The sequence below is a fragment of the Prionailurus bengalensis genome, chromosome D2 (assembly GCF_016509475.1).
Source record: "Prionailurus bengalensis isolate Pbe53 chromosome D2, Fcat_Pben_1.1_paternal_pri, whole genome shotgun sequence".
Classification (NCBI taxonomy): Eukaryota; Metazoa; Chordata; class Mammalia; order Carnivora; family Felidae; genus Prionailurus; species Prionailurus bengalensis.
The window spans coordinates 12,413,168-12,436,181 of NC_057351.1; the positions used below are offsets into that span (position 1 = coordinate 12,413,168).

The 23,014-nt window shown below is 40.4% G+C and overlaps 1 protein-coding gene across 3 annotated transcripts in view; it reads left to right on the forward strand.

Moving 5' to 3' along the window:
- The window catches only part of ERO1B (endoplasmic reticulum oxidoreductase 1 beta), a 63,484-nt gene that overhangs the window by 4,856 nt on the left and 35,614 nt on the right, over positions 1–23,014 (forward strand). Inside the window, exons 2-4 of one of the 3 annotated variants that reach the window (XM_043596245.1) lie at positions 5,045–5,164; positions 11,099–11,182; positions 21,380–21,421. In XM_043596245.1, coding sequence (XP_043452180.1) covers positions 5,045–5,164; positions 11,099–11,182; positions 21,380–21,421 — 246 coding nt within the window. The remainder of the gene's footprint in view (positions 1–5,044; positions 5,165–11,098; positions 11,183–21,379; positions 21,422–23,014) is intronic. The other 2 variants (XM_043596246.1, XM_043596247.1) reach the window with 2 other exon arrangements.

Here is a 23,014-nt window from a genome sequence, read left to right on the forward strand (position 1 = left end):
AAGCGTCCCACTTTTGATCTTGGCTCAGGTCATGATCTCACTGTTAGTGGAATGGAGCCCCTCATTGGGCTCAGTGCTGACAGGGTGGAGCCTGCTTGGGATTCTCTCTCTGCCTCTCTCTCTCTCTGTTCCTCCCCTGCTCTGTTCTCTTCTCTCTCAAAAATAAACACTAAAAAAAGAAAAACCTTGGGATTTCCAGAATAATCGGAATGCCTTTTGTTATTTATAATGAGCCCCTTTTAATCACACCTATTTATGCTAATGGGAACCCGTAGATCACCTCAGGGTGGTAATGATCATCAGACACACCAAGTGATTAGAGGGTTGGAATTTTAGCCCCACCCGTGACCACTGGGACAGGGAGAGGGATGCTGGAGACAGAGCTCCGTAAAAGCTCTTGGGGCATCTGGGTGGCTCATTCGGGTGAGCGTCTGACTTTGCTCAGGTCACGATCTCACAGTTCCTGAGCTCGAGCCCTGAGTCGGGCTCTTTGCTGACAGCTCAGAGCCTAGAGCCTGCTTCAGAATCTGCCTCCCTCTCTCTCTGCCCCTCTCCTGCTAGCACTCTCTCTCAAAAATAAACATAAAAAAAATTTGAAAAATATAAAAGCTCTTAAAACAAGATGGATGAGCTTCCAGGTGGGCGAAACATAGACTTTCTGGGAAGGGGCTCAGAGGCATGGAAGCCCTGAACTTGCACTCCCAGTAGCTTTCCCTCTGCACCTATTCCATTTGGTGCTTCCTGAGTTGCATCTTAACAATAAACCAGTAGATATAAGGTAAGTGTTTCTCTGGTTCTATGTGCCATTGCAAATTACTGAACTTGAGAGTCATTGGAACCCCCAGTTCAGAGCCGGTCAGTCAGACGTACAGGTGGCCTGGAGCTTGGCAGTGATACCTAAAGTGGGGATCGTGGTGTGTGACTGAACCCCTAATCTGTGAGGTCTGCTCTAACTCCAGATAGCATCAGAACTGAATTGGGCGCCCAGTTCACGTTGGAGAGTGGGAGAATTGGTTGGTGTGAGAAAACACCAGGTTCCAGTAAAGGCCAGAGTCTTAAAATGGTCTCCAGTTTCTCTTTTTTACCCACGACATAGTCCTTGTCCTATTTCCTCAGGAACTTCAGGTGAGCATACTGCCTCAGGGCATTGAGCTTTGTATTCCCAGTGCCTGGCATGCATCCCCACGTAGCACACCCCCACATGGCGCCGGCTTGTTCCTTTTCCCCCTTGAAGTATTACCAAAATTTGCCAAAATTTCACTGAGACCTTTTTAAATTATACTTTCCAAAATAGTAGGAGCTCAGTTCTGCACTGATGGTCTCCATTCCCTAGTTTTCCTGTCCCTTTATTACCATCTGGAAGCCCCTGGAGGGCAGAGATTTTTGCCTTTTTTTTTTTTTTCCCTTCTACTTCTGCATCCTCAGCACTTAGAACAGTGCAAGGCTCATGCTAGGTAGGTCCTCAAATAGGTTGAATGAATGAATGAATAAATGAAGGGGAAATAAATGCAAATTCAGGATGAAGCCCAGAAAAATAATGGGATAGTAAATTTTAAAGAGAGCTTATGAGACATGGTCTAATTTGTGTGATTGGAGTTCCAGAAGAATGTAATAGAGTGGGGAAAGCGGTACTGATTCCTGCAGGTCAGTATGAAAAAGACAACCCAGTAAAAAAATGAAAAAAAGGGGCATCCGGGTGGCTCAGTTGGTTAAGCGTCCTACTCTCGGTTTTGGCTCAGGTCATGATCTCATGGTTTGTGGGTTCAAGCCCTGCATTGAGTTTCATGCTGGCAGTGTGGAGCCTGCTTAGGATTCTCTCTCTCTCCTTCTCTTTCTGCCCTTCCCCAGCTCGCTCGCTCTCTCTCTCTCTCTCTCTCTCTCTCTCTCCTCTCTCAAAATAAATGAACTTTAAAAAATCTTTAAAAAAAGAAAAATGAGGGGCGCCTGGGTGGCGCAGTCGGTTAAGCGTCCGACCTCAGCCAGGTCACGATCTCGCGGTCCGTGAGTTCGAGCCCCGCGTCGGGCTCTGGGCTGATGGCTCAGAGCCTGGAGCCTGTTTCCGATTCTGTGTCTCCCTCTCTCTCTGCCCCTCCCCCGTTCATGCTCTGTCTCTCTCTGTCCCAAAAATAAATAAACGTTGAAAAAAAAAATTTTTAAAAAATAAAAAAAGAAAAAAAGAAAAATGAGAAAGGACAAACAGGTATTTCACACAAGGAGCAATTACAAATGTCTTATGAAACATTATACCTCCTTAGTACAAAAATCAGATACCCTTTTGTTCTTACTAGATTGGCAAAAATTACAACAATATCCAATATTGGTACGGAGATAATTCAGCAGTAATTCCATCTGCTGTTGGATGGGGTTGTGAATTGGTAACCTATTTTGAAAATAAGCTATAGTGATTCCACTTTAAGCATATAAACTGGAGAAACTCTTATACATATACATAATGAGATCATGGCAAACCTTTGTGTAGCATTATTTAGCTAAATCTGGAAACAACCTGCATGTGTTTTGTATTAGTTTCCTGTTACTGCTCTAACAAATTACCACGAATTTAGTGGCTTAACGTGGGTTTCACAGGGATAAAATCAAGGCTGCCTTTTTTTTTTTTTTTTTTGGAGGCTCTAGGGGAGAATCATTCCTTGCCTTTTCCAAGCTTCTAGAGGCTGCGGTGCTTCTGGCATGTGGCCTCTTCTATCTTAGAAGCCAGAAGTGTAACATCTTCCAGGTCTCTCTGACTCACACTCTTGTCTTCCTCTTTCAAGGTTCTTAGTATTGAGTCCACCCAAATAATCTAGTATAATCTTTCCATCTCAGGATCCTTAACTTAATCATGTCTGCAAAGTCCCTTCCACCGCATACAATAACAGATTTACAGGTTTTAGGAATTAGGGTATGGATATCTTTGGGGGGCATCATTCTGCCTACCTTATGGGTCAACAGTAGAACAAATACATTATGATATTTTCATGTAATGTAACATTTACAGCAGGGAAAATGAATGAGCTACTAGAAAACTCATTATTTTGGGTAGATGTCAAAATGTTAGCAAAAGAAGTATATTACAACATAATTCCCGCAATAGATTCCATTAATATTTAAGTTCAAAAATGAGCTCTTAAGTATATTGCTTTAGGATATATATCACATGTGATGAAATTACAAAAGAAAAATAACAAAAATAAGATATTCTACCTCCGTGAGGAGGAAGATGAATGTAATTAGAAAGGGACTTAAAAAAAAGCTGTATTTGTGTTTTTAAAAAAATTTTGGTGATACACAGGTTTTTGTCTTAGTAGTTGTCTTTAAGAGTTAGAAGTAGGTACGTGACAATTTTGTATACCTTACCCCAACCCCTACCACAATTAAAACATCTTTAAAAAATAAACTGTGGTGGTTTACTAACTAAAAATAAACAATTTAAGAAAAATTTATACGAAAGAGAAATATCTGGATAAAATATTTTTAAAACATAGAAAGCTTTTGGTTCTTATTTCTACCCCCCCCCCATCCCTATTACTTAGAATTTGAGGTTTTATAAATAGTAAGCTTGAGAAATGGAGTGAATTTCAGTAGAGTTGGTGACAGGATCTTAGTAACTAGGATAGTAAAGCATATGGAATTCTAGAGCTAAAATTCTCGTTAATGATCCTTTGTTCTTTAAAGAGAGTGTACCTCTGGCTGTTTAAGTTGTAGAGAGTTTGGGGACTTATTTACAGCCCTAGGGGCAAAGCCTGAGAAAGAAACAACTGGGATGTTCTGGTTTCCAGGTTCTGGTCATTCTTTGCATAGATTCCTCCAGTGGATCATGTGAATGACCTTTAAAAGACTGGGTCCCCTTTTTGTTTTTAAATTTTAATTTCAATTGAGATAATTGTAGGTTCCATGCAGTTGTAAGCAATAATACAAAGAAATGCCACCTACACTTCATCTAGTTTTCCCCAATGGTAACATTTTGCAAACGTACAGTGCAGTATTATCACCAGCACATTGGCACTGATTCAGTCTGCTGGTCTTCAGATTCCCCCTTGTCTCATTTGTGTGTGTATGTATTCTTTTCACTTTTATCACGTTTAGGTTTGTGTATCCACCACCATGGTCAAGATACTGAATAATTTGATCACCACAGGGATCCTTCCTCTTGCCCTTTTATAACCACACTTGACCTCCTTTCCAACCTATGCCCCCACTCCACCTCCTTCCCTCCTCCAGTCTTTAACCTGGCAACCAATAACCTGTTCTCCATTTCCAAAATGTAAAAATGAAACCACATAGTATGTAACCTTTGGGGTTGGCTTTTTTCACTCAGCCTGATTTCCTGAAGATTCATCCAAGACGTGGATGTCAGTGAGTCCCATTTTTAAATTTAGCGGAAGAATGTTTTATGGAAGTTTTGGATTCTGAACTCCCTTTGTAAATATCAGTTTCTGTTGCATTAATGTATACTTTGAGTAGTGGATGAAGCATGTATTTTTAAGTGTGATTGACTTAGGACTAAGTCTCATTGCTACTTGGGAAAAATTATTTTAACCGTGTTCAGCCTTGATTTTCTTAGGTGTAAAATGAGGATAAGACCTATTTCATAGAATATTTTTTTAAAAATGAGGTAACATGTAATGTTCTTATCACCATGCCTGTCATATAAGTGTTCCATAAGTGGCAGTGGAAAAGAAAGACAAGGCTACTACAGCAATATTCTTACAGTCTGTGACTTCTAGGTTAATCTTGGAAGAAATGGCTTTAGCATTCCAAATACTTGTTGGAATTTATGTATGTTTCATATATTTCTCTTTAGCCATTAAACATCAATGCTTAGTTCTTCAGAATAGGTGTATCTGATCCTTCTATTTTGTCTTAATTGGCCATAGTAAAAAGTAAATGATTGCTTTAGTGTTTTATATCTCAGTCAATGAAGACTAGTTACCTTGAATTAACAAATTATCTCTTTTATATAATATTACAGATTTGTTAAGGTCAGAATATCAGTAATGCACATATTTAAAGTTTTATGTTTGTGTATATATTTTCCACCCCACAGGTCACCGGAGTCCTGGATGATTGCTTGTGTGATATTGATAGCATTGATAACTTTAACACCTTCAAAATCTTCCCCAAAATAAAAAAGTTGCAAGAGAGAGACTACTTCCGTTATTACAAGGTACAGTTATAATTTTTGATTCCATTCGTAGCAAAGGTTTTTACACAGCTGTCTACAGATGTGACTTTTATGACCCTTTTGAAAGCCCATTTTGACTCTTCTCAGCACCCTCTGTGTGTTTTATCGTTGGAATGTATTAAGTATTGTGGTGAAACCTGATAGTCTTTTTGAACACAAAGAATCTGAACCCTCTTCCTGTGTTTGGGGGATTCGTCATCTTTCAAGTTTTGTTTTTGAGACAGAGACTCATTCCACGGAAGCTCAAAATGCCAGACCTCCTTGGTCAGCCTTCCTTGTGACGTTGCCTCCTCCATCTAGACACCGACCCAGGTTCTCTGCTGTGCTGATGGCAGTGGCCTGTGTTAGCAGTGTTAGCTGTACAAAGTACCCCCGCGGCAGACATTCACCGGAAGGGCTGGCCCCCAGGCCGAGGGTACAAGCACCATTCATAGTAAAACTGCAGAATCGGTTCTTAAACCTAACAGTCGTCTCCAAGTATAACCATAACAGCTTAAAGGGAGGAGAAATGAGGCAACATTCAAAAGAACGGTATTTTAAATTTAAGAACAATATTTTAGAAGCTGCTGTTCTGCTTTGCCTATGCTCTTGTGCTCAGCATTCAGTTGGGTTCATAAGTTCTCTGATTTTCATTTTTAGTTTATTTTAAAAATTGAGCATGATTTTACACTTTTTTTTTAATCCTGATCCTACATAGGCTGTCTTAGTCTTTAAATATTTTTGAGGATAAAAAAATTTAGAGGAGGAACTAATGGCCATTCTTTTTATGGTGCCACCAAAATCTTGAATCAATTTCCCATATTTTTGCAACACTTTGTACAGGTGTCAAATTTCTGGCAGAACACTTCTGTAAGTGTCTAATTGACCAAAAGAGGGAAAGACACTTTGGTTAGCAATCCTACTTGCATAAATATAAGGGAAGTGATTGTTTCTTAAAGGAACATGAGAATGTGTTACAGAAGAAGGAAAAATGAAAGTTGGATAGGCAGAAAGAACAATGTTCTTAAAAAACGTTCTACCCAATTTAACAAAATTGCTCCGTGTGTAATGGGAACATAGTCCTGTTCTCCCAAGGGAGGGTCATGCAGTAATCTAGTTAATGGATTTATCTCCATGGCAAGGATAGCAGTGATACCCACTCCTTTTCTAGTTCTGTCAACCTATGAATTAAACTAAAGGGACATTTAATCACCACGGTACCCTGTATGTGCACCAGTGGCAGAAAGGAAAGCTAAGAGAAGAGGTGAATTGTAAACATGCACGTACATACTGGTGATTGAGCACGCAAGGGTGCACAGGTTGAGGCACCAGTCTGCCCCTGTCGACTGGTCAGCTGGCTGTTGTAGTTAGTGTTTACAATTTCTTGTACTATCCATTCCATTCCTTTAGTCATGGAGTATTTATCGAATGATTATTCTGTGGGAGGCCCTATTCTAAGTGCTGTGGATACAATAGTGAATAACACAAAGACTCTGACTTTATGAAGCTTTTATTCTGATTAGGAAGGCAAACAATAAACAATGAAATGTAATTTCATGTGGTTATATGGTAAGTGCTATGGAGAAAAATAAAGTAGGAGATACAGAGTAATTAATGGGGTGGGGGTGGAAGGTAGCTTTATCTTTGACGAGGATGACCAGGAAAGGAAGGTATTCATACTGTGCTGTTTGAGTGAAGACCTACATGACGTGAAAGCCATGATGAGATACGGGGAAAGAACATTCCAGGGAAGGGGAGGAGAACTGCAGGTGTAAAGGTCTAGAGTGTTTGAGGAATAAGAAGACAGGGATAGGCTGGAGCAAAGTGAGTGAGATGGAGAGTTGGAAAAGTGGGTAGGGGCCAGATTAAAAACAAAAAAAAAAATTAGAAGGCCCTATTCACCACATAAGGATGTTGAATTTTAGTGTAGGTGTGATCAGTTTCTGGAGGGATTTGTACAAAACAGACTAAGGGTGTGAGACAGGAAATAGAGAAAAACCACGTAGGAGGCTTCTGCAGATGGAAGGTAACGGGTTTGGAATAGGGCAGTAGACTTGGAAGAGGTGAAAAGTGAGCACATGAGCATTATATCTAAGAGGTAACACCAAAAACTTGTCTGATGGTGTGAATGTAAGCTCTGAGGGTAGAGGTGAAATCAAAGATAATGCTGAGTTGTGAGCATACTACAAAAAAGTATGTCCTGACCAAGTTCATCTTATTCTAAGAATGCAAGGACAAGGCTTTTAGGTCTTTAACACAATTAAACACACATTCTTGATTTTTTTTAAAAATAGGAATGATGGATACTTCCTTAACATGAACATTTTAATGCTAACATGAGCATTGCCAACCTCTTACTTGCTGGGAAATAATAGAGGAATTCACACTTAGGTGAGGGACCAAGACAGAGGCACCCATATCTCCTTTACTGTTGGAGGGATTAGTATATCACAACAGCTAGAGGATAAACATTTTTAAAGAATAAGGAAAACAGTCTCCTTTTATAAATGACAGAAGTATTCTAGAAAACCCAAGTAATAAAACGAACACAAGTGATAAATGCATTAAGCTCGCAGGCTATAAAGTTAATGTACAAAAATCAATATCTTCATAAATACAAACAATAACAAGTTAGAGGATCTGATGGAAAAGAAATCCCCATTTACATAAGCAGTGTGAAAAAAGGTGAAATATATAGGAGTCAAAAACTGTGCAAGACCTAGAGGAGGAAAGCCTCAAAACCCTACTGGGAGACCCAAAAGTAGGCTTCAAGAAATGGACAGGTGTGTCTATAGCTAAAGAGGTTGGTTCTCTCCACGTTGGCGTTTACGTTCAGTGTGATCCTAGTAAAAGGACCAATATTTTTTTCCTGGAGCTGGACAAGTCGTTGCAGCCTCAGTTCTCTGGGCAGCAGATGAGACCGTGGTTGGTGTGCAAGAGGTTACTGAGGGACTGCTCGTGGAAGTGACGGCTCAGGGAAGGACCGGGCGGAAGGGAGGCGGAGCTCTGGGAGTCCGCCTCTGTGGAGACCTCAGGTGACCCTCTGGGAGCCCTGGAGACGGGATGGCCCTCCAGAACTCTCCCCCCTTGCCAGAGAGACCTAGGCCTCTGCAGCCCTCCATCAGTCATTTGCAGGCTGCCGTTGGAAGGAGTGGTGTGTCCTTGTGCTAAGTGGCTGTCTTCGGCTGAGGCCAGCTGCCTGCAATGTTTTTGGAAGCCCGGGGTAACAAGCCCTTCCTGAAGGCTGACGTTAGCAGCATGTTCCAGTGTCCACCACAGTCCGCTCCTTGCTCTGTGTTACTAGTTTTCTGTTGCTGCAGGCAGTTTAGTCTAAAATGTAGCAACTTAGGGGCGCCTCAGTTGGTTAAGCATCGGACTTCAGCTCGGGTCATGATCTCGCCGCTCCTGAGTTCGAGCCCCACATTGGGTTCTGTGCTGACAGCTCAGAGCCTGGAGCCTGTTTCAGATTCTGTGTCTCCCTCTCTCTGCTGCTCCCCTGCTTGTGCTGTGTCTCTCAAAAATAAATACACATTTAAAAAAACATTTTTTTAAATGTTTAAAATGTAGCGACATAAAGCAGCAAACTGAGAAGGTGGGATTTGGGGAAGACCTAAAGAGAGGAGGAAAGCAAGCCATGTCGATATCTGGAGGGAGCACACCCCGTGCAGAGGGACCAGCGGGAGCAAAGGCCCTGACTCTACAGTGTGTCTCCTGTTTTGAGGAACAACCCAGGAGCCAGTGAATAAGGGGCAGAGAGCAGACGGACAGGCCACGTAAGGCATTCCTGACCATTACAGGGACTTGGGTTTTGAACTAACCCAATTTTTAGAAGTATTGGATGTGGAGTGAGAAAGTAAGGAGTCAAGAGTGATGCTGGGATTTTGGCCCGAGGATCTAGAGTAATGGGGTTGCTGTTTTCTGAGATGGCAAGAAGAATGTCCTGTGGAGAGATCCAAGAGGCATTGGACGCATAAGCCAGGAGTTCGAGGAACCTGCAGTTCCCAAAAGAGGTTGTCTTTGGACATCCCGAACCCTCTGCCTGGAAATCTCTTTCTCTAGGAAACCTGTATCCGATTTCTCCCCATTTTACATGTAACTGAAGGGAGGCCTCCCCTGATTAACTCCACGGTCAGAGCCGACCGCACTCTCCTTGTGTCACCAGTTCCACGTGTTTTTGCCTCTTCCTCCGTGACGTAGGTGTTATTCACTTCATTTAACGGCTATTGATTGAGCTATTAAGTATCCCAGGCACTGGGGATAGAATAATGAAGAAGGTGAAATCTCAGTCCTTACAATGGGAGATGCAGGCAATAAGTAAATCAGAAATAGGTAGTGGTGAGTGCTATAAAAGAATAAAAACAGGGTGTAGGGTGCATACTGAATGCTACTTTAGAGAGTCTGGTCAGGGAAACTCTTTGCCGAGGTGGTATCTGAGAGAGCCCCGGCCGAGGTGAGGGGAGCAGGCCGTGAGACCTGGAGGAGCAACAGGCCAGGCAAAGAGGAGCCACTGTAGAGGCCTGGAGACCAGGAGCTGGGTATGTTCCAGGCCGGAGGGGGTATGTTCCAGGCAGGAGGGCCAGCGTGGCTGGAGGTGCACAGGAGACCAGGTGAGAGAGGGCCTAGTGGCGCTTGCTACAGAGCTGGGATTCCTTCTGAAGGTCCCGGGAAGCCACAGGAAGGTGTTGAGCAGGGATTGATTGGTACCGTCTGAATTACGTTTCAGAGGGATCACTGTGGCTGCTGTATAGTGGAAGCAGGGAACATGGGGTAGTCCTGGGATTCCCCTCCCTCCCTCCCTCTGTCTCTCTCAAAATAAATAAATAAAAAAAAAGCAGTGGAGGTGGTGGGAAGAAGTGGATAATGAATTGTGCATGGAGGTAGCAGAGGGAAGAAACAAGAATAAAACTTTGATTTTTGGTTCAGGCAATCCATCTGGCAGTCCTGTTGAATCACTTTCTGTTAAGTTCAAGATAAGAAAATCCAGAGTTTTTAACAACATGGTTAAAATGGTCCGTCCCTGGGGCGCCTGGGTGTCTCAGTCGGTTGAGCGTCCGACTTCGGCTCAGGTCATGATCTCGCAGTCCATGAGTTCGAGCCCCACATCGGGCTCTGTGCTGACGGCTCAGAGCCTGGAGCCTGTTTCCGATCCTGTCTCTTTCTCTCTTTCTCCACCCCTCCCGTGCCCATGCATTATCTCTCTCTGTCTCAAAAATAAATAAACGTAAAAAAAAAAAAAAATTTTTTTAATTTGAAAAAATGGTCCATCCCTTTCCTATGTCTGCACTCATTCTCCCACTAAAAGTTGGTTAAACTGTTTTGTTTTGTTTTGTTTTCCAGTTCCCACAACTGTTCAAGCTCTATCACCTTATCCAAATGCACAATTTCTCCAACTTTGATCCATCCTGAGATACTACCTCCTCAGAGGCTGCCATCCACCAGCCCCATTATGTTCCATTGTGAAACTCTGGATTTTTGTTTGTAATTAAACATTAATTCCCTCCAGTAGATTATCAGTTCCAGGGGGAAAGTGCTTTTTGTGTCTCTTTTTGCCCCAGAACCTCCATGGTGCCAGACAGATAGTGGGTGCTCGGTGCACGTTTAGGTGGCTGGGTGCATGAGCGAATCCTCACAGGTAAGGTAACGGCATGGTGCCGACAGTTGTGAAAATGCTTTCCAGGGTCTGCAGGTGAGCAGTGTGCTTGGACTTTATTCCTTTTGGGAAGTGTCAGAGGACTAATAACAGTTATTTTTTACGTTAATATTACACCCGGGTGTCTGAAAACCTGCAGTCATTTAAGATTCTGAACTCTATAGATGACACGGGAGAGGAAGCTTTTTCTTCTAACTCACCAGCATGTCATTGGCGCCCACACAGTGACACTTAGCATGCGGACTGTGACACTTCTATCCTAATGTTAATCCAATCTCTCTCTCAAGGTTAATCTGAAGCGACCATGTCCTTTCTGGGCAGAAGATGGCCATTGTTCAATAAAAGACTGCCATGTGGAGCCCTGTCCAGAGGTAAGATAAATTTAAAAAATATGAATAGGGAAAACATTGCTTCCTCTTGGGCTTTTAGACAAACATGAACTTTATATTTTATTGATGGATTTAGACCTGTCATCAAATTCATAAACTGTTAGATCTCTCCTTTTTAAGTATTTTTATTTTATTTATTTATTTTGAGAGAGAGTGCAGGGGAGGGACAGAGGGAGGGGGAGAGAGAGAGAATCCTGGGCAGGCTCCACACTCAGCACGGAGTCCATCGTGGGGCTTAATCTCACAACCCTGGGATCATGACCTGAGCTGAAATCAAGAGTTGGATGCTTAATTGACTGAGCCACCCAGGTGCCCCTAGCTCTCTCCTTTTTACTGAGATTATTAAAGATTTTATACTCATTACCAAAATGGGTTTGAAGACACTTGTATCCAGTGGTATTGATGATTGGATATGGAAGTATAGTATTCTAAAACAGATGGAAAATCAGGGGCCTGTTCTAGGATTGGATCTACAATGTCTAACGCTTATTTCATGCTTTATTGGATGTGCATCTTGTTTCATAAGAAAAGTAATGCTACCAGGGGCGCCTGGGTGGCTCAGTTGGCTGAGCGTCCAACTCTTGATTTCAGCTCAGGTCATGATCCCAGGGTCATGGGATCTAGCCACGTGTTGGGCTCTGTGCTGAGCGTGGAGCCTACTTAAGATTCTCTCTCCATCTCTCTCCTCCCTCTGCCCCTTTCCTTGTCTTGTACTTTCTCTCTCTCTCTCTCTCTCTCTCCCTCCCTCCCTCCCTCTCTCCCTCTCTCCCTCTCTCCCTCCCTCCCTCTCCCTCCCTCCCTCCCTCTCAAATGAAAAGAAAAGTAATGCTACTGGACCTTCAATTTTACATTTAGAGTGGGAATTACCGTGGGTAAAGTGGGAGAATCTCAGGCTTGGTATCAGGTTTGCACTTGGTCTTGTTATATTAAAAAAAAAAAATAGCTATACTTATATTTTAGACTTCATTTTTTGGCATCTAGCACAATTCTTTTTTTTTTTTTTTTGAATATATGAAATTTATTGTCAAATTGGTTTCTATACAACACCCAGTGCTCATCCCAAAAGATGCCCTCTTCAATGCCCATCACCTACCCTTCCCTCCCCCCCACCCCCCCATCAGCCCTCAGTTTGTTCTTATTTTTTAAGACTCTCTTATGCTTTGGCTCTCTCCCACTCTAACCTCGATCTCTCTCTCTTTTTTTTTTTTTCCTTCCACTCCCCCCATGGGTTCCTGTTAAGTTTCTCAGGATCCACATAAGAGTGAAACCATATGGTATCTGTCTTTCTCTGTATGGCTTATTTCACTTAGCATAACACTCTCCAGTTCCTTCCACGTTGCTACAAAGGGCCATATTTCATTCTTTCTCATTGCCACGTAGTACTCCATTGTGTATATAAACCACAATTTCTTTATCCATTCATCAGTTGATACAATTAATTCTTAAACAGTAATTAGTTATGAGCTATGTTTTCATTCACTTTTTTCTTTTTTTACCTAATCAGTCTAGTTTGTTACCCTTAAAAATGGGGGGGGGGAGGGGGAGCCTTATCTGAAGCAACGTCCTTCCTAAAGGGACAATTTTTAAAAATTCTAATTTGTCCTTTAAGAATAAAATGTTTTAACTTTTTAGTTTGAAATAATTTCAGACCTACGGAAAAATTGCAAGAATAATAATAGCAGTCCTCATATACTTTTTATTCAGATTCCCTAAATGTTCATCATGTTTGCTTCATTATTCTCACTATACACATATGTTAATATTTTCTGAAGCATTTGGGTCTAAGTTACCAACATGGTGATCTTTTACCCCTAAATACTTGAGTGTGTATTTCCTTAAAAACAAGATTATTCTCTTACCTAACCACAACATAATTAACAAAATCAGGAAATTAACATTAATTATAATACTGATGTCTAATCTGTAGACCTTGCAGCTGACTTAATAATGTGCTATATAGCTAAAAAACAGAGTGTAAAAACATAGTGTTGTGTTCATTTCAGGTATACAAAATAGTGATTCAACAGTTCCATACATTACTTAGTGCTCATCAAGATCGTGTACTCTTGGGGCGCCTGGGTGGCGCAGTCGGTTAAGCGTCCGACTTCAGCCAGGTCACGATCTCGTGGTCCGTGGGTTCGAGCCCCGCGTCAGGCTCTGGGCTGATGGCTCAGAGCCTGGAGCCTGTTTCCGATTCTGTGTCTCCCTCTCTCTCTGCTCCTCCCCCATTCATGCTCTGTCTCTCTCTGTCCCAAAAATAAATAAACGTTGAAAAAAAAATTAAAAAAAAAAAAGATAGTGTACTCTTAATCTGCTTTGTCTATTTCAGCCCCTCCCCCCCCACCTCCCTTCTGGTAACCATCAGTTTGTTCTCTATAGTTAAGAGTTTGTTTTTTGGTTTGTCTCTCTCTTTTTTGTTTTTTTGTGTTTTTGTTTTGCTTTCGTAAATTCCACACATGAGTGAAGTCATATGGTAATTGTCTTTCTCTGACTGGCTTATTTCCTTTAGCATTATACTCTCCAGATCCATCCAGGTTGTTGCCAAGTGGCAAGATTTCATTCTTTTTATGGCTGAATAATATTCCTTTGTATGTATATGCTACATCTTTTTCCAGTCATCTACTGATGGACACTTGGGCTGCTTCCGTAGTTTGTTTATTGTAAATAATGCTGGAATAACCTAGGGGTGCATATATCCCTTTAAATTAGTGTTTTTATAATCTTTGCATAAATACCTCCTGGTGCAATTGCAGGATTGTAGGGTAGTTCTATTTTTGATTTTTCAAGGAACCTGCATGCTGTCTCCCAACAGTGGCTGCACCAGTTTGCATTCCCACCAATAGTGCACAAGGGTTCTTTTTTTTCCACATCCTCGCCAACACCTGTTACTTGAGTTTTTGAGTTTAACCATTCTAAAAGGTGTGAGGTAATATCTCTTTGTGGTTTTGACTTGCCTTTGCCTGATAATGAGTGATGCTGAACATCTTTTCATGTGTTTGTTGGCCATCTGGATGTCTTCTTTGGAGAAATGTCTGGAATTATTTGGGGTTTTTTTTGGTGTTGGGTTGTATAAGTTCTTTATATAATTTGGTAACCTTTTATCGGGTATGTCACTTGGAAATGTCTTCTCCCAATCAGTAGTTTGTCTTTTAGTTTTGTTGGTTGTTTCCTTTGCTGTGCAGAAGCTTTTTATTTTTATGTTCCCCCTAATAGCTTATTTTTGCTTTTGTTTCACTTGCCTCAGGAGACATATCTAGAAAGATACTGTTATGGCCAATGTCAGAAAAAGTACTACCTGTGCTCTTCTAGGATTTTTATGGTTTCAGGTCTCACACTTAGGTCCTTAATCCATTTTGAGTTTTTGTGCACAGTGTTAAGTGGCCCAGTTTCCTTCTTTTGCATGTAGCTGTGCAGTTTTTCCAATACCGTTGTGGAAGAGGCTGTCTCTTCCCCATTGCATCTTCTTGGCTCCTTTGTCAAAGAGTAATTGACAATAACATCGTGGGTTTATTTTTGTGCTTTTTATTCTGTTCTATTGATCTGTGTGTCTGTTTTTGTATAAGTACCATATTGTTTTGATTACTATAGATTTGTAATGTAACTTGAAATCTGGAGTAGCTCCAGTTTTGATTTTCTTTTTCAAGAGTGCTTGGCTGTTCTGGGGCTTTTGTGGTTCCATGCAAATTTTAGGATTATTTTTTCTAGTTCTATGAAAAATGCTATTAGTATTTTGATAGGAATTGCATTAAATATGTAGGTTGCTTTTAACATTTTAACAATATTTGTTCTTCCAATCCATGAACGTGGAATGTCTTTCCACTTCTTTGTGTCATCTTCAGTTTCTTTCATCAGTGTTTTATAGTTTTCAGAATATGGGTCCTTCACCTCTTTGCTTAAGTTTATTCCTAGCTATTATTTTTGGTGCAGTTGTAAATGGTATTGTTTTCACAGTTTCTCTTTCTGTTGTTTCCTTATTAGTGTATACAAATGCAACAGATTTTTGTACATTGACTTTATGTTCTGAAACTTTAGTGAATTCATTTTTCAGGTCTAGTAGTTTTTTGGTGGAGTCTTTACAGTTTCTGTATATAGTGTCATGTCATCTGCTGATAGTGAACGTTTGACTTCTTCCTTACCAATTTGAGTACCCTTTATTCCTTTTTGTTGTCTGATTACTGTGGCTAGGACTTCCATTACTATGTTGAATAAAAATCGTGTGAATAGATATTTTGGTCCTGTTCCTGACCTTGGGGGGAAAAAAACTCTCCATTTTTCCCTATTGAGTATAATGTTAGCCGTGGGTTTTCCACATAAAGCCTGTATTATGTTGAGGTATGTTCCCTCTAAACCTACTTTGTTGAGGATTTTCACGAATGGATGTTGTACTTTGTTGAATGCTTTTTGTTCATCTGTTGAAATGATGGTATGGTTCTTGTCCTTTCTCTCATTGATGTGGTGTATCACATTGATTGATTTGCAAATATTGAGCCACCCTTGCATCCCAGGAATAAATTACACTTGATTGTGGTGAACGATTTTTTTTTTTCCAACGTTTATTTATTTTTGGGACAGAGAGAGAGACAGAGCATGAACGGGGGAGGAGCAGAGAGAGAGGGAGACACAGAATCAGAAACAGGCTCCAGGCTCTGAGCCATCAGCCCAGAGCCTGACGCGGGGCTCAAACTCCCGGACCGCGAGATCGTGACCTGGCTGAAGTCGGACGCTTAACCGACTGCGCCACCCAGGCGCCCCTGTGAACGATTTTTTTTAATCGGTTGTTGGATTTGGTTTGCTAGTATTTTGTTGAGGATTTTTGCATCCAAGTTCATCAGAGATACTGGCCTGTAGTTGTCTTTTTTAGTGGTGTCTTTATCTGGTTTTGATACAGGGTAATGCCGCCCTCATAGAATGAATTTGGAAGTTTTCCTTCCTCTTCTATTTTTTTGGAGTAGTTTGAGAAGAATAGGTAGTAACTCTTCTTGGAATGTTTGGTAGAATTTGCCTGTGAAGCTGTCTGGTCCTGGATTTTTGTTTGTTGGGAGTTTTTTGATCACTGAAATTCCTTATCGGTAATCAGTCTGTTCAAATTTTCTATTGCTGCTTCAGTTTTGGTATGCTACATGTTTCTAGGAATTTATCCATTTCTTCTAGGTTGTCCAATTTGTGGGCATATACTTTTTCATAATATTCTCCTACAGTTGCTTGTATTTCTGTGGTGTCAGTTATTTCTCTTTCATCTGTGATTTTGTTTGGATCCTCTCTCCCCCTTCCCCACCTCTCTCTATCAGTCTGGCTAGAGGATTATCAATTTTGTTGATCTTTACAAAGAACTGGTTTCATAGATCTGTTCTATTTTTTTTTAATTTTCTGTACCATTTGTGCTCTAATCTTTATTATTTCCTTCCTTTTGCTGGTTTTAAGTTTTGTTATTCTTTTTGTAGCTCCTTTATGTGTAAGGAGATTTTTCTTGCTTCTTGGAGTAGGCCTATATTGCCCTAAACATCCCTCTTAGAACTGCTTTTGCTGCACCCCAAAGATTTTGGACTGTTAAATTTTCATTTTCATTTGTACCCGTGAAATTTTTGATTTCTTCTTCAATTTCTTAGTTGACCCATTCATTGTTTGGTAGCATGTTAGTTAATCTTCATGCATTGATGCTCTTTCCAGATTTTTGTTTGTGGTTGACTTCCAGTTTCATAGCATTGTGGTCAGAAAAGATGCATGATATGACTTGATCTTGAATTTGTTGAGGCTTGTTTTATGGCCTAATAAGTGATCTATTCTGGAAAATGTTCTGTGTGCACTTGCAAAGAATATGTATCTGCTGTTTTAGGTTGGAATGTTCTGAAAATATGTTAAATCTATCTGATCTGGTGTGTCATTCAGAGACACTCTTCCCTTGTTGATTTTCTGGTTGGGTGATCTTTCCATTGATGTAAATGGGGTGTTATAGTCCCCTATTATTGTATTTCTATTGATCAGTTTTTTATGTTTGTTATTAACTGTTTTGTGTATTTGGGCACTCTGAAGTTGGGTGCCTAAATATTTACGGTTGTTGTATCTTCTTGTTGGATTCTCCCCTTCGTTATTATATAGTGTTGTTCTTTGTCCCTTGTTACAGTCTTGTTTTAAAATCTATTTTGTCCAGTATAAGTATTGCTACTTTGGCTTTCTTTGACATCCATTTGCATGATACCTGTTTCTTCATCACCTCACTTTCAATCTGCAGGTGCTTTTAGGTCTGAAATGAGTGTCTTGTAGGTAGCATATTAGATGAGTCTTATTTTTTTTTACCCACACTGTCACCCGATGTCTTTGGATGAGAGCATCTAGTCCATTTACCTTCAAAGTAGTTATTGATACATATTTATTACCAAGTTGTTACTAGCTTTGTGATTGTTTTGTAGTTTTTCTCTACTCCTTCTCTTGCTCTCTTTCATAGTGTTTTGGCTTTCTTTAGTGATATACTTGGATTCCCTTGTCTTTATTCTTTGCATATCTATTGCTGGTTTTTGATTTGTGGTTACCATTAGGTTTGTACATAACATCTTCTGCATAGCAGTCTATGTTAAGTTGATGGTCGTTTAAGTTTGAACCTATTCTTTCTTCCTTTCTGCCTGACATTTTAGGTATATGGCGTCATTTTTATTTTGTGAATCTCTTGACTGATATTTACATATATATTTATTTTTACTGCTTTTGTGTTTCCTACTTTTTATAATAAGTCTTATAGTCTTCCTTGCCACTCAAAGAGTCCCCTTTAACATTTCTTGTATGGCTAGTGGAGTGGTCATAAACTCCTTTAGTTTTTGTTTGAGAAACTCTTTGTATTTTCTTGTATACTGAATGAGAGCCTTGCTGGATAGAGTATTCTTGGCTGCACAGTTTTTCTTCTTAGCACTTTGAATGTATCATGCCATTCCCTTCTGGCCTGCACATTTTCTGCTGAAAAATCAGCTGATATCTTTATAGGGTTTCCCCTTGTATGTAACTTGTCTTCTTTTCTCTTGGTGCTTTTAATTTTTTTCTTCATCACTACTTTTTGTCACTTTAAGTACTCTGTGTCTCGGTGTGGACATCCTTGGGTTGATTTTGTTGGGGGATCTATATGCCTCCTGGATCTTCATATCTGTTTTCTTCCCCACATTCAGGAAGTTTTTAGCTATTATTTCTTCAGATAAAATTTTTGCCCTCTTTTTCTACTTCTTATGGGATCCCTGTAATGTGAATGTTATTATGCTTGATGGAGTCCCTGAGTTCCCGAAGTCTGTCTGTTCTCATTCTGTGTAATTTTTTTTCTCACACCTACTGAGCTTGATTACTTTCCATAATTGTGGCTTCTGGGTCATTAATGCATTCATCTGTTTCATCTAGCCTGCTATTTATTCCAGTTAGTGTGTTTTTAATTTCATTTATTGTGTTCATCTCTGATTTATTCTTTTTTATCTCTGTGTTAAGGGTCTCACTGATGTTTTCCGCTCTTTTCTCACATCCTGTGAATATGTTTATGCTCATTATTTTAAATTTTCTATCAGTCATATTCTATTCTTTTCTCTTTGGTCTCTTGCTGTGCTTTTGTCTTGTTCTTTCATTTGGGACACGTTCCTTTGTCTCCTCGTTTTGTCTAATTCTGTGGATCTGTTTCTGTCTGTTGGGGAAAGTCCACTACATCTCCTCCTCTTGACAGTAATGGCTTTATGAGAGGAGGTCCTATAGTGCCCTGCAGTGCAACGTCTCCTGTTCTCCACGACCTTATACTTCAGGGAATGTCTCCTATGTGTGTTGCAAATGCCCTGCTCCTGTGCCTTGGCCGCTTTTTTCCTTTAGTCCGGTCGTCTGCAGAGGCTCTCTTAGCCCATTGTGGGCCGTATTCGGTCCCAGACCTGTGCTGCACATTTTCACAAGGTGTGTGCTGCTCTGTTTGTGAGATGAAACCTGTTGACTGCACTGGGGGAATGGAGGGTGTGTGGGTGGGGCACCAGTTGTAACAGGATCTGCCATGAGCTTCTGCAGAGCCCACGCTGCTGGGACCTATGCCCTGCAAAAACCCATGGGTCAGGAGAAGCTGTGTTGCTGATGTGATGTTTACATTGGTCTTGTGGGGGAGGTGATTCGCAGCCAGGACTGAGGAAAATCTGTTGAAAAGGGCAGATCGGCCAGGTGTGGATGGGTGGGGCTTGCTGTGAGCAATTTAGGTAGGGAGTGTTGTGCAGCACTGGTTCCTGCCGGTGCCTGTGTGTTTCTGCTGGGGGCAGGGAGTGGGGATTGTGGAAGGGGGTTGCGGGGGAAGGAGGGAAATAACACCTGCCTCTTCCTTTGTACCTGGAAGGGTCTCCCAGTGATCCCTGCCTCTCTGGACTTGCTCTGTGATTAGTAAATAAATCTCAGTCCCATGTGCCCTCGGCATTTTTCAAACTGCTGCTTCTAGGCTGTATCTACCTGGGCCGTTTGTCATGCTATCATTTTAAGGGCAGGAACTCTGCTTCCTAATGCCCTTCAGGCTCTCCCACACCAGAGCTGCTGATTCTTAAAATTCCAGGCTTCAAGTCCTGCTGGTTGTAGGAACTCTTGTAATTTGGACCCCCTGGCTTTCAGAGCCCAATGTTAACTGGGATTGGTCTTCCCTGTGCAGGCTCCCTGGTGTGATCATCTATTTCTCCCCCTCTCCGTGCCCCCCCCCCCTCCCGCTCAGAGAAGAGTGAGATGCGCCCTCTTCTCTTCCTTAGTTGTGGAGTTTGTTCTGCCAGTCTTTGGGTTGTTTTCTGGGTTATTTGTGCTGAGGTGAGTGTTACCTAGTTGTATCCCTGGGACGAGGTGAGACCAGGGTTGTCGTCCTCCACCATCTTTCCAGCCTCAATCCCAGCCAGATTTCTTTCATGCTTGATTTTAGTCATTAGTTTTACATTTATCATTACTTCTAATAATTCTCTTTTGTGATTGTTATATATTATCCGTGACAGTGATCTGTGATGCCTACCCCAATATTTCTAAAAGCCTTGTTATTAAGATTTGCTTAAGTCAAGTTACTGCATTTAGCATCAAACCTTTAAAAAAGCTGCTGAAGATTTTGATTTTAGCACGTTATACTCCACTAGTTAGAGGACACACTGTAGCCAGCAGTCACTTTTGGTTAATATTTATTCCGTATTTTAAATTCAGGGTCTGTGGCTGTTAGGTTTGACTTGAGTTTTATAGTCTTCTCTCTTTTGCCTTCTGTTAGATGTCCTAGGAAGCACTGAAATGATAAAATACTGGCAGCACGGAACATTTTAATTGATTAATCTTTTTATTGATAAGGGAAATATCTCTTATCATCATTACTATTATATACATTCTTCCACCTGACAGGAAGATATTTATTCTGAATATTTGGTTAAGTTTGCCTGTGTTAAAATTTATCATGATACATAAAAAAATTTTAAGAGGTAATTTTCTATACCGTAGATCCAGATGTTGAAAATCAATCAGTCCCCTGAATTGATCAGAGTTACCAACCTGTGATTTTCTTTTTCAGTATGGTTTTTTGTTTTAAAACTGTGTTTGATAAACCAGCTGTAATGATTTCTAGATTTATTTATTAAAGCCTAAGACTAATTACTGGCTTTGTAGGAAAGTGAGTCAAATTGGATCCACATGCAGATCTTGTGTTAGTAAACCCTGGTTACCTAGATTGATAAGCCCTAGGTTAATCCTGTGGACCAAAGAACTGACTCTTTTAGTATTAATCCCAAACTGCCTTCACTATAAATGTCAATTTAGAGCAGAATTTAAGATTGAGCCTAAGATATTTCAAATAACTGAAAATTTTTAAAGCTTCTGTTTCTGTTGTAAGAAAGTTTATGGAAAAGTGATTTTTGTCAGGGTTTTTTAACCTAAAAATTATGTAAACTATTAGATACTTCATTGAGAATTTAAATTATAGCTAATTTTGACACTCTTATTTTGTATATGTCATTTGGTTTGCTATACTATGATTTACAAGTTTGTAAATTGGTATACCTCTTTACGATTTATCTTAAAGAGGTAATATGAAAACAGATTTTGAATGAATGTATATTTTCTCATCATGGAATAAAATAAAATACCCTTTATTTGAGCAATGTCATTATTTGTGAAGAAATCTCAAAAAAAAAAAAAAGCGATGGTCATTTTTTAAATTGCTGTTGTTGTTCTTTTAAGAGTAAAATTCCAGTCGGAATTAAAGCCGGGAGTTCTAATAAGGTGAGTCCCTTTTCCTTGAGTATTTCTGCTTTATGTTACGAAATTTACCATTTACTGCTTGACAGTAGTTACGGAAGGAGAACTGTACTGTGGTCAGTTGAGAGTGGGCACCTTTTGCCCCAGAATCCCATATTTCCAATTCTTTCAGCAACAGAGAGCTTGTGTATTTTTTTTTACAGTTAAATTATATACTTTTTTTTTTTTTTTTTAAGATATTTCAATTCTGTTTTTGGAACCTCTAGAAGAACTACAGTAGTGTAATGTAACTACAGTGTCAGATGGCCTACTCAACAGGTGTTTTATCATGCATGTATTTTTAGTTTTCGGTTTCAACTAGTCAACCTGTCATATTCAGGATTATATTGTATAAACAGCTATTAAGGTATTAGGAGCATAGTACTTTTCAACGGCATTAGAATACTCCTTTATTAAAGATTACCCTCCCCCCTTTTTTTTACCCTTTCCCTTTTAAATTAAAAAAAAATTTTTTTTAATGTTTATTCTCGAGAGAGAGAGAGACAGAGTGTGAGTAGGGGAGGGTCAGAGAGAGAGAGGGAGACACAGAATCCGAAGCAGAGTCCAGGCTCTGAGCTATCAGCACAGAGCCTGATGCAAGGCTCGAACTCCAAACTGTGAGGTCATGACCTGAGCTGAAGTCAGACCCTTAACTGATGGAGCCACCCAGGCGCCCTTACCCTTGCCCTTTTAGAAGCATGCCATAATTTACTTAGCCGTGCATGTTTTTATGTTAACAGTTTACTTCTAGTTTTTCACTATTATGTGTATATAGTAAAGATCATCATACCCTCTCTCTCCCTGTTCCCTCTCTACATTTTCTTTTTGCATTTTCTCCCCTGTGTGGTCTTTTGTTTGTGTTCACTCTCTTTAATTTATTTTTGTTTCAGCTCTGAACTAAATACACAGTGTTAGAGACATTTGAAACCTCTTCTGGACTCCTTCCCAATCCCATTCTGTTTCCTCCGTCCCCAGAGATAGCCACTTTTCTGAAACTTACGTGTGTCCTTCTGTGTTACTTAACTTTTCTACTTCTAATGCACATGTAGCCACAAGTGACATATAGATCTTTTTATTTTTTATTATTTTCTTAAACATTTGTTTATTATTGAGGGAGAGAGACAGAGCATGAGCATGGGAGGAGCAGAGAGAGGAGGAGACACAGAATCCAAAGCAGGCTTCAGGCTCTGAGCTGTCAGCACAGAGCCCGACGCGGGGCTCAAACTCACAAACCGTGAGATCATGACCTGAGCTGAAGTCGGACGCTTAACCGACTGAGCCACCCAGGCGCCCAACATATAGATCTTTTAATATGAAGTTTAAACATTAAGATTATGCTTTTTTATTTCTTCAGGTTAAAAACATTTTTTCAGTTACCTTTACTCCACATTATGCTTTTGTCTCTGATGTAGCTTTGTTAATTTTTATAGGTAGTATTCTATTTTTTTTTCGATTTTTTTTTTTTTTTTTTTGAGACAGAGACAGAGCATGAGCAGGGGAGGGGCAGAGAGAGAGGGAGACACAGAATCTGAAGCAGGCTCTAGGCTCTGAGCTGTCAGCACAGAGCCCGACACGGGG